This window comes from Semicossyphus pulcher, unplaced genomic scaffold (genome assembly GCF_022749685.1).
Source record: "Semicossyphus pulcher isolate SPU_LCO1_2020_fin unplaced genomic scaffold, fSemPul1.0.p SCAF_22, whole genome shotgun sequence".
Classification (NCBI taxonomy): Eukaryota; Metazoa; Chordata; class Actinopteri; order Labriformes; family Labridae; genus Semicossyphus; species Semicossyphus pulcher.
Window position 1 is genome coordinate 19,564,357 of NW_027211696.1, and position 16,451 is coordinate 19,580,807.

Sequence of the window (16,451 nt, forward strand, 5' to 3'; positions counted from 1 at the left end):
CACAAGCGATCACCTGAGTGTGTTTGTTTACTGATGCTGCCCCCTTCACACCTTCTCTCCTTCTCTCCTTCTCTCCTTCACTCCTTCTCTCCTTCACACCTTCTCTCCTTCTCTCCTTCTCTCCTTCTCTCCTTCACTCCTTCTCTCCTTCACACCTTCTCTCCTTCACTCCGTCTCACCGTCTGCTTCACATCTCAGGCCGGCACGACGAGGCGCTGGCGATAGCAGAGCGAGGGCGGACGCGAGCCTTCGCCGATCTCCTGGTGGAGCGGCAGAAAGGAAGTCAGCCGGGAGCGGGCGCCGACCCTTACATCCCGGTGACGGTGGAGAACATCCTGGAGACGGTGAACGGTCAGAGGGCCGTGGTCCTCTACTACTCTCTGGCTGGAGGCTTCCTGTACAGCTGGCTGATCGCACCGGGGACAGGTACCAGGAACACACGATCAATCTCAAACACACCTGAACACACCTTACTGTAATATGACTCCTGTTTCCTATAGTGGACGGAGTTAGTTGTGTTGCTTTGCAGCGCAGACGCAGCTCTCATGACCTCTTTACTGATTATTTCTTCTTCTTGACGTCACTCGACCTAAACCTGAAACACCTCCAAACAAGCACTGACGAGCCCTTTCTCCCGAGCGTCTCTGTTGTTTACTCTTCCACTCTAAACTGCTGCTGAGAGTTCGGCGCTCATCACATGACAGCTCCCCCAAAAAGTGAAGCTGGAGCTGATTTCAAAAGTTTAGGGCGCTCTTGATTTGATGTGCAGCAGAGTTTCCTACGGGCGGAGCATTTTAAACCTCAATACCACCGTCAGTCATGCTTATTTAATCGTGAGAAGACATAATCGTGATCAGGATGAATATTTGTGTGGTTGTGCAGCCCTCGTGCAGATCCTGTGTGTTCATGGGATTTTAGTGAAGCATCTACCTTTTAGAGCTTCTTTGCAGATCATTTTTATTTGGAGCTTTGTCAACTCGCGGTAACTTTTAATTGGCCAAGCATGCGAACGCATACAAGGAAAAAGACTCTAATTTAGTTTTTCCCATTGAACGTTTGACTGTCTGGCGGAGGCACACATCTTCTGGGCTGAAGTTATTATATTTATTTTATTGAACCTTTGTTTAACCTTTATCCAACTTTAGAAAGCTGTAGATTGTTTGTCTCTATAACTGTAGACTTCGGCCCTGCGTCCACATAGCACCTTTTTCTGCGTGAAAAGCACTGGCAGGGCGTTTGGGAGAGCCGGGATGCAGGTTTTGTTTCTATGGCAACAATAAGTTTAACTTACAACACAGCTCACAACGAGCTTTTAGGGCAATCAAAGCACAACATTTAGCGTCCGGCCAATGTGCTCCCACAACTGTCCGGGTAGACAGAAACAAAACAAGTTGCTCCTCCATGTTTGGTGGTAACCAGGGTGACGAGTGGCACCCCATCTGATTGGTTGCTTGAAAAAAGCGGCGGTGATGACACCAGCGCCATTTTTAACTTGAAGCGCTCGTAGCGGCGTCTTTCTAGACAGCTGCATACGCTCTATCCTCATCGGGAACAACTGAAAAAAGACACACGGCCTTACAGAAGGTGTCCAAAGAAAGCCAGTGGTAAACCCAGAAATCTTAAAACAATAACTTGGAAATGTCTGAGAAAGTAAAGTAAAGTGATACATTTACAAGAAAAAACTTAAATATTTATTTAAAAAAACTTGAATATTCTTCTAATATTTCAAAGTCTTAATTTGGGTGAAAAAAAACAAATGTAAAACTTTGATCTTCGACATTCTGATGTATTATTCTGCATATTAACCCCGTGTAAAACTCTAATGTCTTGTCTTAAACCTACAGAGACCCTCATCTGCATCCTCTTACACATAGAAGACAAAACAACCCTTTGATTTAACTGTCTGATATGCTGTTCTGCAGTAATCGGTGTATTTCTGGGGTTTTGAAACCTGAAATCCACCCTCCTCGCTGTGGCTTTAGAAACGGCTCAGAAGGACAAAAATAAATCGTTTTACAGCAGAACCGCCTCGAGGCCTCGCTGAAGCCTGTGCGTCTGTGAGAGTGGACCCTGGAACCGGGCCAAGAACTGATCTTTTGCCTTGACATTAACCGAGCACGCTCTCGACTCTCTGTGGATGAACCCGTTTATTTTGGAGTCCCCGTGATCTCACCTCTTAGACCGAAATGTCAAACATCTACACACAAATCTCATGACGTTACTGTCATGACATTTAAGTACATTTGTACGCTGAAGAGAATAAAAACCTTTAAAACCCTTTTCGACCTTAATGACCACGTAGCTGCTTGTTTTTACCAACCAAACATTTGAATCGGAGCTTCTCAGATCCACAAGCTAACAGGGCTCCAGACTTTTAGCCTTTTTAATAATTAAAATAATTCCCGAACTCTGCCTGCATCCTGAGTTTGGAGCTTTTTAGTATGCAGACTATGTTTTACAGTCAGCTTTAAAATCCAGCTCCTCCAGTTCTTTTGCAGTATCAAACCAAATTCACTCATTATCTGCTCAAAATGCATCAACAGGTATTGTGAAGTTTAACGAGGTGTACCTGGGAGAGACCGGCGTGGACTCGTCAGAGTTCCAGGATGGAGGTGCGAGTCCACAGGGAGGAGGAGGAGGAGGAGGAGCAGGAGGAGGTCCTCTGTCTCTGGAGCAGTATATCTGCAACGCCAGAGAGGCTCTGGGAGTGGACAGCCACTGCGGCAGGTTTGTGCTGTTACCTTTAGTGATACACTCACCTGTGTGAGATGATGTGATCGGTTTATTTCATTGTCAACAAACACACGAATCTTCAAATCAAAATTGGATAGCGCCAAAAAATAACCAAAGTTATCTCAAGACACTTTACAAGAAGAGCGGGTCGAGACGGTGCTGTTTTATATTATTTTTTGGCATGAATCCACCGTGAGCAGAACTCAACAACATTTGAACAGGCAGAAACCTCGAGCAGAACCAGACTCATGTTGAACGTCTGAGGAAACTGGATGGGCTGAAAAGTCAGATAGAAGGAGATGCAGGATAGAAACCAACAACAACAACAACAACATAATGTTCTTTCTAATCATTAGTCTTATCGTCTTTCTTTCCTAATACTTCCTAAGAAAGACTCATAACTTCGTTGATCCCCAGACTTTCCTTTAACCGCCTCTACAAGGTTTTGAGTGAAATATCTAAACAACAAATGGATGGTTTGCAAATAGTTCAGCCCTTCATCCTCCCCTGAAGATAACTCAGGTGATCCCTAAACTTTGTCTCCGGCGCCACCATCAGATCAAAGCTTCAGTTTGCCTGAGACTTTGCTTTATGACCCAAAACCTGCAAAACAGCTCAGCTGTGTCGGTTAAGTGCTTAGTAGTGATTGTAACCATGCTAACATGCTCACAATAATTATACTAGCATGCATGTTAGCTTTATTATTATGATCATTTTAGAATGCTAACTTAAGGCCTACTTTACAGGGAGCTTTCTTCCACAATTGACCAAAACTACAACCAAACACTTTGACGTCACAGCAGATCTCTGTTTAACAAACCCTGTGTCAACCACTGCAAGTCAGTCCAGTTACAAGCTGATAAACAACATAAACAAAGATGCTAACTTTTAGAAACATCTGCTGGATGCCAATTTTGGTCTCTGTCTATTTTAGTCTGCGTCTGGCTCAGGCTCAAACATGTAGGTTAAATCTTTGCTAACAGGGCGCCGGTGTAGCTCAGCAGTTAAATACAGAGGCTTCAGTCCTTGATGCGGCGGCCCCAGGTTCAACTCCCAGCCTCGGCCCTTTGCCGCGTGTCACCCCCCATTCTCTCTTCCGCTGTTTCCAACACTATCCACCGTTGCCGCGATCAATGAAGGCATAAAACAACCTCACATTAGCTATCTTGATGCAACAGTCATCCCAGCGCTGGCAGTGATAGGGGAGGGGAAGGTAGGGGAGAGAGCAAGGCCGCATATTTTTAAATTCACTTTTATGTGGGTGAAGAGCATGTTTAGCCAAATATTAATCATAGCACCGTTTTTCTGTATTCTTTAAAACCTCCTGGAAGGGAACTTTTAGCTTGAAGCTAAAGCACTGCTATGCTAATGCTCTGCCTCACAGAGCAGCTAGCGCCCCTTTAGACTCCGAGTTTTATGACTGCACGTCGTCTCTCATTATAACACAAGAGAGCAAAGCGAATGAAACAAGACAGAGGAGCCGCACGCCGCGTGTCATCAGTCTTTCTCTTCTCCTGCGTTCTCCTGACATCTTTCCTTTCTCTCAATTATCCTGCCCACAACTGCAGCCTCGGTTGGCACCACGGACGACTAAATCACTACCATGTGTCGTGTCAGCAAATGTTCCCCCACACAAACTGCGTCTCAACTTTCTGTAAAAAAGAAAATCCCTGCAGTGGGTTTAGTGTTGTGATTCAGTGTGTCTTTTGCGTGTGTGTGTGTGTTAAACTGTTGCCAGCCTGGAGCCTCCCTCTGTTTATGTGCGACAATTATGAATCCTGCTCATCCACAGCATGAAAAGTATTTGCACATATGCAGCATTAAAACACTCTCGGAGCCAGAGTTTTACTGCCCTGCTGCATGTATCCGGGCAGCAGAAACTGCTATTTAAACACAAATCAAATCTCCCCGAGCTGTGAAAGCTGCAGCTGGAGGATCCATAAAAAAGTAATGGCTTTTGGTAATGATAAATTCAACAGACCATCAGTCCAGCGCAGAAGGCCCGCAGAGTCCTGTGATTAATTACTGTAAGGAATACTCTTTGAAAGAAGTTTAACAAAAACAGTTCTCATTATTTAACAGTGTACTTGAGCTGCTTCCTGTTTGATCCTCCAAATTAAAATGTTTCCTGAAAGCATCACTGACGTTTAAAATGAGATCGTAACGTCCCAAATTAGAAATAACAAATACGTCTTTTGATAAATGAAAAGTTTGTTCATAAACAAATGAAACACCTCTTGCTTAATTCACTTCACTCTGTGTTTTTGTCATTGACCTTGTATAAGAAGTGGACATAGACACTAGGGGTCTGGTGCTTGATTTTGGCATTTTTGAAGTCGCCATCTTTGTTTTTTGGAGCAGGAAGTGACCCTATTTGGACAAGGGGGTGGAGCTTGAAAGGAGGAAGGGCTTAGCAAACATAAAGTTATCTGCTAATGCTAGCACTAGCTTGGTTTGCAAGGTGAATCTGTAAATGAAGGCAACTGTGATATCAATTCGGATGAGAAACATTTGATTGTGGAGTCGCCCCCTGCTGGACATTAGAAAGCTTTACAGCTTTAACACAGCTCCTCTGCGTCTCCGTCTGCTCCACAGAGTGTGCTCCAGCAGTGAGACGGAGAGCGAAGCTGGAGATCTGCTGGAGCAACAGTTTGAGGAGCTGAACAACAAACTCACCTCAGCCACCGACCCCACGGGCTACCTGCGCATGGTGTCCAGAAACAACCTCTTCAACAGGTTTGGTTTTTTACTGATCTTTCCACATGCTAGTGTTCTGCTATTGGTCTGTTCAGCACTTTGTTCCCTGTCGTGTGTCTCTCACAGAAGCTGCCAGAGCATGACTAGCCTCTACAGTGCCACAGTATCTCCAGCAAAGGACAGCCAAAGCTCTCCTCTCAGCAGACCGAGTAACATCAGCAAGCCTCCTCTACGAGCCCTTTATGACCTGCTCATAGCACCAATGGAAGGGGTACGTGTACGCGTTTGTCGACTGTATTTCCTCTTTCATGCTTTTTTATTTAACATTATCTTGTTGTTGTCTTCCCTGCAGGGTCTGATGCACAGCAGTGGACCTGTGGGCCGACACAGACAGCTCGTGTTAGTGCTGGAGGGAGAGTTGTACCTGATCCCGTTTGCCTTGCTCAAAGGCAGCTCCTCTAATGAGTACCTTTATGAGAGGTTCAGCCTCATTTCTGTACCGTCTTTAGCCAGCCTGGGAGCCACAATCAAGGTAAACACTGTATTGATCCACTTGAAGGGGAATTAAACCTGGGCCCTTGTTTTACATATTTGGGGGTCTAAATGGCTAATAGGTGCAACTGCTCCAGTAGATTAATTAAGTTACAAACTAGGCTGTAATGGCTTTGAACAGGCTCAGACTGTTATTCTAAGTGTGTGACAACATTACAGAAAGGATCCCTGCAGAGGTAGACCTTTTTGTTACAGAGGAAGATGATTTTTTTTAACCAGAAACAGATGTTACATCACTCTTTTTAAAGCCACCAGACTCCATTGATAAAAACGGTAATTTTACCTCACAGAACAAGGGAGTCTTTAGGGATACCCCTGCCTCAATCAGTAAGTCTGTTTGTTTTATTGTGTCGTGCTAGGTTTAAGTTAATCATCTAAAACACCAAAACCAGACGTTAATACAAACAAGCTTAGCGGTGGAGCGGCTGCATCACACCAGCAACTCTCTGTCCTGACAGGTAAAAATGACTGATTTGTAAATGGAGTCTGGTGGCTTTTAAGAGAGCGATAATGCTGGCTGTTTCTGGTTAAAAAAAGCATTAAACTCTTCAATAAAAAGGTCTGTCTCTGTCGGGATCCTTTCTGTAATGTTGTCAGACACTCACTGGCAAAAATCAAGCTCTGTTAGTGGAGGTGCTTTGCAAAGATAAATCACTGTGACAACATCACAGAACGGATCCCCACAGAGATAGACCTTATTTAATAAAAGTAATGTGTTTTGTTTTTTTAAACCCCAAACTGACGTTATATCTATTTTAAAAAATCTTTAAAGTCGCCAAACTCCATTGACAAAAACGATAATTTTACACAGCAGGACACAGCAGTCTATTGCTGCCATGTTAGTTTAGTTTGTTTGTGTTATTGTGTGACTTTGGTGTTTGAAATGGTTAGCTCCAGCCTGTGTTACACACAATAATAGATCAAATACGACTGATTACAGAAGCTGCAGACCAGCTCATGTTCTTCAAAGTAAAATTACTGTTTTTGTCAATGGAGTCTGGTGGCTTTGAAGAGAGCGATGTAATTGCTGTTTGTTGTCCTTCCAGTACACTGTTTCAGCCGACAGCCGTAAAACAGGCTCTAATGGCTGCAGTGTAATCCTCACATGTATTTGCGCCCTCTCAACATTCTTGTTTTTATCACTGACAGGCTCAGATTGTTTACAGAAAGGAAATCCCTTCAGAGATAGACTTTATTGTTGAAGAGGAAGATGATTTATTCAAACAGAAATAGACGTTACATCACTCTCTTCAAAGCCACCAGACTCCATTGATAAAAACAGGGATTTTACCTTTGAGAAAATGTGAGTTGCTGGTCTGCAGCTTCTGTAATCGATTAGTATGTTATGTATTATTGTGTGTTACATGTATATTGGGTTGGATTGGAACTAACCATTGTAAACACCAAAGTCACACAATAACACAAACAAATTCAACAATAGTGCAGCTGTGCAGCATAAACGTGCAAGGATTACATTGCAGCCATAACAGCCATTTTCATGGCACTCAGCTAAATCAATCAACTGGAGAAACTCCAAAACTTTTTGTCCCTTTTAGACGCTAAAATATGTCAAAATATTAAGATTCAATTTGTTGTTTTGGCTTCTATCGCTACAGAAAAAGTCTGATAACTTGTGTTGAACCCACAGCTTCATCCTCGTCGTGGAGGTCCCTTACACTGTTCAGATGGAGGCTCGGTGGCTGCGGTGGTCGGGGCTCCTCGCCTGCCCTCCTCTGTGATGGACCGCTGGCTGTGGGGTCCTTTACCCTCAGCCCAGGAGGAAACCCTCTGGCTGGGGGAGCAGCTGGGATGTCATCCTCTAACTGGAGCAAACGCCACAAAGGAGCGAGTTTTAGCAGCTCTGAGTCAGGCCGAGTGCGTCCACTTTGCGACTCATATATCCTGGAAACTCGCCGCTTTGGTGCTCGCACCCAGCCAGGAGCATGCAGGAGGAGGAACCAGGGAGAAGTCACTGAGTGGGTCGTCAAATTCAGGCGAGACTGAAGGTCAGAGCAGGAAAGGCAAGGGTTTAAAGAGTCACAGCAGCCCGGAGAGACTCAGAGGAGGAGACGAGACGAGCGAGGACGGGGAGAGTGTGTGTGACATGGAGAGTGTGTGCGACAGCCCTCCTCTTCATGACTTCCTCCTCACTGCTGCGGACGTACTGGACCTCTGCTTGAGCGTCAAACTGGTGGTTCTGAGGTAAAACTTTTCACGGATTAAACAGAGCCTGTTCAGTTTAATTGATCTGTCTAAACCTCTGGCTCCTTCCCCCATCAGGTTGTACCCAGAGTCCAGCAACAGGGTCTCAGCAGACGGGGTGGTGGGTCTGACCCGGGCCTTCCTGGCAGCCGGGGTCCAGTGTGTGTGCGTCTCTCTGTGGCCTGTGCCGATAGCTGCCTCCAAAGTGTTCACACACACCTTCTACACGGCCCTCCTGAACGGGACCAAAGCCAGCGCGGCTCTGACGGAGGCCATGAAGACTCTGCAGAGCAGCAAACACTTCTCACACCCCTCCAACTGGGCCGGTGAGCAAACAGCGTGGCTAAAAAGGCACAAAATTCTGATTATTTTTAGATGTATTTAATGTCTGTGTGTGTGTGTGTGTTTCCTTCAGGTTACATGCTGATCGGCAGCGACGTGAAGCTGAACAGCCCCATGTCTCTGGTGGCTCAGGCCCTGGCAGAGATCCTGCAGTACCCGGAGAGAGCCAGAGACGCCCTCAGAGTGCTGCTGCACCTGGTGAGACACATTCACACCTCTACGCTGACTAACAGTGTCACCGTTTATATGATATCAATATTAATTAATGGGCCATATCAGCTGCTTGAACGGACCGCTAACTCTCCATTAACACTTGTTAGCATGGAATAACAGAGTAAAGTCTGATCTCCGTCTCTTTCCCTCTGCAGGTCGAGAAGTCTCTGCAGCGCATTCAGAGCGGTCAGTGTAACCCGATGTACACGTCACAACAAAGCGTGGAGAACAAGGTCTGTGTGTCCCTGCCTCTCTTTAAATGTCAGCCTCTTTAAGTGTGTCCTCCGCTCATGTCCACGTGTCCTCTCCCCTCCGGGCGTCAGGTCGGCGGGGTGCCCGGGTGGCAGGCGCTCCTGTCCGCGGTGGGTTTCCGGTTGGACTTCTCCGGTAGCGGTGCTGGTCTCCCTGCGGCGGTTTTCTTCCCCACGTCAGACCCCGGGGACCGACTGCAACAGTGCAGCAACACTCTGCAGTCTCTGCTCGGTAACACAGATTCTCCTTTGTTAAAATGTCTCTCATGTCAATCACAGTGATCGCATAACAACCTGTTGGCCCCTGAAATTTGCATTTAACTCATCAAACATTTTACATCATCGAGGGAACAATTCACACTGAATGTTCATGAATCATTTACCTCCGAACTGGACAATATAAGTTGTATAAATCATGATGGTTACACGTTTTCTGATGAAGATACGAGACCTAATTAACCCTCTGTGCATCCTCAGGTCTCACTCCTGCAGCTCTGCAGGCTCTCTGTAAGCTGGTCACAACGTCTGAGGCCGGAGAGCAGCTCATTCATAAGGTACTGACATGTTTTATGAAACACGTATTCATGACAGTGGTGGAAGAAGGACTCGCTTTCTTTACTTGATTAAAAGTGATGCTAAAACAATGTAAAGATACTCATACAGTCCAAGAAACAGTCTTGCATTTACAATCATATTTGTGTAAAAGTATTACAAGCTAAATGTACTCAGAGTATCTGCAGGAAAAGTGCTGGCTCTGAAGTAAATGTCTCCTGAGTCTGATATCTGATTCAACATCAGAGCAGCATGTTGCTGTTGGAGCTGCTGCAGGTGGACACATTTAAAACTACTTTATATACAGTCAGCTAGGTACGCCTCGTGTTCCCAGCCAAGGATACAGGTCCATCACAGAGCTCACAAGATAAATCTGAAAGGTCTTGAGGTTCTGACAACTATTATTATCCTAGTATTTTCTTCTTTTTTTAAAGATCATTTTTTGGTCTTTTATGCCTTTATTTGAGAGAGAGGAGGACAGAGTCAGAAACAGGGGAGGAGAGAGAGAGGGGATGACACGCGGCAGAGGGCCGAGGGTGGGAGTTGAAGCCGGGGCCGTCGCATGGAGGACTGTGCATCTTCAGTCATAGGACTCATGATAAGACCCTCATGACATTTTTGTTTCTTGACTTGTTATTTAAATAAAACTTTTGTGAACTTGTAGATCTCAGAAACAGAACAAGGAGCTAGAACATGTTTCAGATCACAAGCCAGAAGGGTTGGGAAACACTGGTGTAATCATTTGTGATGCATTTTTTATTGTTTTTAGTAGAAAAAAAGATAATTTTATAAAGTAATGACTTAATGCAGCTCTCAAAGAAATGTAGAAATAAAGTATTTCTCTCTGAAATGGAGTCGTAGCTAAAATGTAACTGAAGTACTGAAGTAAATTGCACACCTCAAGTTGTACACAGGACTTTGTTAAATGTACTTTCCACCACTGGTTTATGCAAACATATCAACACTTCAGTCCTGCATGTGTTTCTGCCTCTCATTCTTCTCTTTGTGTAAACATGGTCCCATCTTAACCCTCGCCCACATGAAACACACCACTTTACGTCATACAAACAAAAGTTAAAACACATCTATTACTCATTTTTCATCATCATCATGTGCAGATTTTTATCTGTCAGTGTCAGCGACCAACATTACAAACTCATCCTTCATGCGTGTGTCAGTGTGCAGTGACTCAAACCCAACAGTAAAGCATAAATACACCTCTAAAGTTCTGTTTCCTCTCCTCTTAAACCCACCTCACAAAGGCGGTTAAAAGCATGGTGGGAATGGTAAGTGTGTCGTGATAACAAAGAACACAAATATAAGAACACTAAGTTGTTGTACATAAGCCTTTTTATGGAAACTCTTTGTGATGTGGGTGTTTTGAACTCTTTTCAGTGTTGTCTCTGTTCATTGAAAGCTCATGCATCATTCCCTCTTTGCTTTTTATAGCTCCACCAGGTGCTGGTTCAGTTGCAGTCGGGGGACAAAGAACAAGACTTTTCTCTGGCTCCCATCCAGGTGTCGATAAGTGTGCAGCTCTGGAGGCTTCCTGGCTGCCATGAGTTTCTCGCTGCACTCGGTGAGTCATCAACACAAATACCAAGTCTGACTTTTGTTTTGAAGTGCTACAAACAGCTCAGGTTCTAGAACAGAGTGTACTAAGAATCTAAGGACTCCTTTGTAGGCAGATTGGCCCCTTAAAGAGTTGAATTTGTGCAAGATGTTAATTCATACTTGGCATTGACCACTTTCTACTATTCCATGTTTTATTCAAGGTTTCAGTTCATTTGATTATAAGAGGTTATAACCAATTAAAAAGAAGTATAACACTTGTCACACTCTTGATTGAGGGGTCAAAGGCTTCTCTTGTTCTGAGGCACTTAGTTCTTCTCTGATCTCATGTGTGTCACACATCGTTAATACAACTGTGGAGGCAGCTAAATACAGAATTCGAGTCCAAGACAAAAATGTTGCTACGTGGAATGAAATAAGTCGTATTGTATCGCTTCATATCGTAAGCAGGAGCATGATCGTATTTAAAAAAGGTGGTAATAGATAAAAACTCGTGTTTATCACAGGAAGTGACCTCACACCTGACAGGAGTTAGAACTATGAATTAGACTGAAATGGAAAGAAGAGTCTGTCACACTTATACTCAGGTACAGCAGGTGAGTAAATGTTGTTGTTAAAATCCTCTGCTGTCTCTCAGGTTTCGATCTGTGTGAGGTGGGTCAGGAGGAGGTCGTGCTGAAGACTGGAAAGCAGGCCAGCAGGCGCATCATGCACTTTGCCCTGCAGTCTCTTCTAGCACTCTTTGGTGAGAATGATGCCGAACTTTTAAAACAAAAGCTTTAACTCTTTTCCGACCTCATGCTTAAAGTAATCCCCTCTCTGCTTTCAGACTCCACAGAGCTTCCCAAGCGCCTGAGCATGGACAGCTCCTCCTCCCTGGAGTCTCTGTCCTCCTCCCAGTCAACCTCCCAGCCTCACTCCTTACCCCTCTCCTTCGGCTGCTACCCTCCTCAGCCCACCTTCTTACCCCCCGTCTGTCCCGACAACCTCTCCTGCGACGCCATCTCCGTCTACAGCCTCAGCTCCCTCGCCTCCTCCCTCAGCTTCCTGTCCCGACCCGAGCCGGCAGGAAGTGACATCATAAGCCAGCGCTCCCATCAGCAGGACCTGGACAGACCTCGAGGGGGAGGGGGACTTTACGCCTCGCAGCGCCACTCAGGAGGCCTTACACGAGGGCGACTGGCCAATCAAAGAGGAGGAGAAGGGGAGGATGAGGAGTATGAGGGGTACTCCATTATCAGCAGCGAACCGTTAGGACGAGGGAGGAGGGAGTGTGACACGCTGCCTCTGCCTGCAGGACACAGACAGGGCAGAGGAGGTGCTGGGAGAGGGTCTGCAGGAGGTCATGGGTACCCAATTACAATGTCCTCCAAGGGAAGTGTTAGCACACCTACGTCTCCAATTAAAGCTCCGCCCCCGCTGCCCGTGAAAGTTCCTTCCAGCCCCAAAGTCAAGCAGCAAATGTAAGTTGAGTGTCGCTTGTTGTCTTTTGGCCTTTCTTGCCGTTTAAGTAGCTTGTTAAGTTGAAACGTAACAGATACAGAAGTTACTACTCCAAGCTCATTTGACAGTCTTGCTCCCAGGTGGGTAGATTTCAAAGTAAGTGGAAATAAAGCTTTTTCGTTTCACTTTGTTCCAGCTCATCTCCTCAGAGGACGGGGACAGGGAAGGTTAGCAGCTCGGAGTCGGACCAGTCGAGCACAGAGACAGACAGCACGGTCAAGTCCCAGGAGGAGAGGACGATGCCTGTGGGACAGCTGGACCCACAGGAGCTGGCCCAGAAGATCCTGGAGGAGACGCAGAGCCACATGCAGGCTGTGGAGAGCCTGCAGAAAGCAAACATCAGAGGGAAGACACTGAGGGGAGGCGAGGGGAGAGAGGAGGCGCAGGCCAGGCAGACGTCTCTGTCTACTCCCACAACCCCAACTATGACTCCCACAGGAGGAGCGCGAGGGTTTCAGCCCTCCGAGACCAGCGCGTTCAGCAGACCTCCGAGCAGAGCGAGTCTGAAGGCCTGCTCCTCTCCTCTGTCACCGCTCTCCCCTTCTGTTTCAACACCTCCCCCAGTTCGGCCTAAACCTCCATCCCGCTCCTCATCGCTGCAGAAAATCAGCTCTGGATACAACAGCCCGGCTCATTCTTCTCCGTCTTTATCGCTCTCTGTGAAAAGCCAGGATCATCCTTTCTACACGGGTTCCCCAGACGAGCATCTACAGGCTCAGCTCAAACTAAAATACCCTCCCTCACCTTTCACCTCCCACATCTCCCCCTCCCACTCTACGGCTGACAGCGCCCCATCGCCGGCCCTCTCCTACTCCTCCACAGGATCCGTTTCCACCTCCTCCAGCCCTGCAAACACCCCCGAACTGAACCAGTCGAAACAGGAAAGCAAAGTCCAGACGATTCACAACTTAAAGACGTTCTGGGCCAGCGCTGGGCAGAAACACGAGGGGCCCTGTCCCGCCAGTTTGCTCCGAGGAGGGACCAAAAAAATGAGTACAGTTCAGAAAGATGTTTTGGGTTTGCTTAACCTCTCACCTCGACACGAGTCTGTGAGCAGAAACTTAGAGGAGCACAACACTGGGGACAGACCAAACGGTCACCAAAAACTGGAGGCCAAACCTCCTCCGCCTCCATCCTCTAAACCTTCAACAAACTCTAAAGGAAGCATCAAACTTCCCTCTGGGAACGGCTACAAGTTTCACTCTCCTGGACATTTTTTTCCTTCTTCTAAATGTTGAGAGTTGGGATATTTGCCATGTTAACCACAGACTGTAGATAAGAAGTGGATGTAGCCAACGTGATGTCGCCCATTGGTTTGCTAACTTCTGTTTTAGGCCTCAAGCTTGGCATCTTGTTCATAGCATCTTGATTTTCTGCAGCAGGAATCGACCATATTTGGATGAAAGAGTGGAACTAGAGAGCAGCAAGTATGCAAAATTATTAGCATACGCTCGTGCCAGCTTGGTTACCATGTGCATCCATCACTCGTGGCAACTGATATTAATTCGGATGCTAAGTTTGGTTAGCAAAAAACAGGCTTTAAACAAAATGTACTCCCCGCCTACTCCTCCTAGTCCCCGAACACTGAACTGTTACTGATTCATGCTATGTCGTACTTAGCCAGGAACTGAAGCATAAGCTGCTTTATTATCTAACTATATATGAGTATTTTTAGGACAGCTGAAGAGAGAGAGGGCAAAACACGCACCCAGAGATGCAAAATTTTGCTTAGAAAAAATGGAGCAATTCTCTCCTGTAAAAAGCCCCTGTCAGTCAAAGCTGGTGTTCTCTGTAATCAAAAGAAGCCATAATATTTGAAATTGGCACCATAGCTGTGGAGAAAGTCGTACAAACAGCTCGTGGTTTCGCCCATTCTACATTCCTACAACACCCAACATGCATTGCGCCCCTCCCTCTGAAAGGAATGGCCCAGCGAGAGATGCTGGAGTGAAATACTACCGTTCGCTGCAGGCAACGGCTCAGAGCGGGACAGAATCTGAAATACAACGAGAATGTACCGGTGGATCGTCTTAAAAATCTTCAGGTCTGCAGTCTACATTTCAAACCTGACGATTCTGAACGAGACATGACATAAGAGGCGGCGTCCAAGATTGAGGAAGTGTAGTTTAGCGAGCTCCCTGGCCTCCGCCAGGTGACGCGTTTTACGTAGTCTGGTGGAGGTTTTTCAGGGCCCATTGGAGATGTGGATAGCGTCCTCCAAAGGCAAATGCAAAATTGCATTTTTTCCTACAATAATGGCGTTAGCTCCCCATGACAGCATGAGAGGACTGAGGTTGAAAATCGGCAAACTGGCCCTTTAACAGCTGCTGACTGCTTTAAGCTAATGCTAACGTTGATTGTTCATGATATGTTGGACTAGCAGTCAAGTTCAATTTCTTAAATATCTAAATGATTAATATTTTTCTACATTTTTGAATTGTATAATAATATGTTACAACTGTCTGTTATATATTTAAATTTAATTCTTTTTTTTTTGCTTGTAAGCTAAGGACTCGGGCCACTTTGAGTGTAATTGTCAGGCCCTTCAGTCAGGCTAAGTTTTACATATTGTACAGTTTGGGAATCACTGGTCTATTTGACTCTAAAAAGGACCATAATTTATAAAATAAACTTTATGCTGTATTGAAGAAGACTTTTAACTAGAGATTGAGAACATAGACTCTTTCGGAAAATGTTTCCTGAGGTAATAAATCATGAGAGAAGTGGGCTTCTAAGAATTCTTTTTGAAACCAGTTTAGTCGCCCCCTGCTGGCCAATTATAAGAATGCAGATTTAGGGCACTACTGCTTTCACTTTGCAGACCCTGAGGCTACATCCACTTCTTTTAAACAGTCTGTGTGCTGAACCCAGAGCAGAGGGCCGACCATCTGTATCATTTTTGTTTGTACTTTGACAGAAGCTGTCTGTTTGTCAGCCACATTTTTAGCAATACCTGCTGAAGAGAAGGATTAAAAAAGTACTGTTTCTTACTGACAGTGATTTTAGGTATTATTATTTGTGTGAAGGGATGTTCATGTTTTGAATGTGATGACTGTGCCTTCTTGTGGAGAAAGCTGGAAGGACAAACTGACTCTCAGAGAAGTCTCTGGCTTTAATTTTATTTTCATGACTGACTAGAGAGCATGTGTCTCACTGCCTCCATGTACTGTACTCACAGTCTGCTGACTGAATGCCTGACAAAACGTTTTCTGTCAACCTAAATGCTCGCTATATTTGTGTAAGTTGACCTGATATGGATTAATTGTGTTGTGTTATCAATGCATATTGTTGTTATCATTAATTTTGTAAAGTAAACAGTGTTTTCCAGTCATTATGATACATTTTATAAAGACGATTAAAACAAAAAGTGAAGAAAATGTTTTGATATTTTTTATGGAGTTTGATTTTATGTGTGTTTGTCAGCATGGTGCCTCGTGCTGGTCAGTGTGTACGTGACTTTATAATGTACAATTCTGCAGTAGACAGAGCAAGACTCCTATTGAGAATTATCACAGTTTTGAAGGAGTCAAATAAAATGTTCCCTTTCTTGTTATGTGTTCATGACAATCAATTCTTAAGCAGAAAAAATGCATGCAGTGTTTCATTTTATACATAGATGGTTAAAAGTACAAAGTAAAAACTGAAAAATACACAGTGAATATATTTCCTGAAGTATCCTTAGGTAAATATACTCTAATATACCCTATGTTTAATTCATATATTTTACTATATCGATATCATTACATCTACCAATCAAACTTTTTAAATTAACATGTTTGTATAGTGTAACAGTGTACGAGACAGTGTAATGAATGGTGTGGATTTTTCAGCCAA

The 16,451-nt window shown here is 45.0% G+C and overlaps 1 protein-coding gene across 1 annotated transcript in view; it reads left to right on the forward strand.

The window, feature by feature from the left end:
• The window catches only part of ttc28 (tetratricopeptide repeat domain 28), a 132,687-nt gene extending 116,600 nt beyond the window's left edge, over positions 1 to 16,087 (forward strand). Inside the window, exons 20-35 of the mRNA XM_069673605.1 lie at positions 199 to 426; positions 2,544 to 2,727; positions 5,329 to 5,469; positions 5,557 to 5,701; positions 5,783 to 5,962; positions 7,631 to 8,184; positions 8,263 to 8,510; positions 8,600 to 8,724; positions 8,895 to 8,972; positions 9,063 to 9,222; positions 9,468 to 9,544; positions 10,805 to 10,828; positions 10,992 to 11,121; positions 11,752 to 11,859; positions 11,944 to 12,577; positions 12,754 to 16,087. Coding sequence (XP_069529706.1) covers positions 199 to 426; positions 2,544 to 2,727; positions 5,329 to 5,469; positions 5,557 to 5,701; positions 5,783 to 5,962; positions 7,631 to 8,184; positions 8,263 to 8,510; positions 8,600 to 8,724; positions 8,895 to 8,972; positions 9,063 to 9,222; positions 9,468 to 9,544; positions 10,805 to 10,828; positions 10,992 to 11,121; positions 11,752 to 11,859; positions 11,944 to 12,577; positions 12,754 to 13,855 — 4,118 coding nt within the window. The 3' untranslated portion in view covers positions 13,856 to 16,087. The remainder of the gene's footprint in view (positions 1 to 198; positions 427 to 2,543; positions 2,728 to 5,328; positions 5,470 to 5,556; positions 5,702 to 5,782; positions 5,963 to 7,630; positions 8,185 to 8,262; positions 8,511 to 8,599; positions 8,725 to 8,894; positions 8,973 to 9,062; positions 9,223 to 9,467; positions 9,545 to 10,804; positions 10,829 to 10,991; positions 11,122 to 11,751; positions 11,860 to 11,943; positions 12,578 to 12,753) is intronic.
• The last annotated feature ends 364 nt before the right edge of the window (positions 16,088 to 16,451 follow it).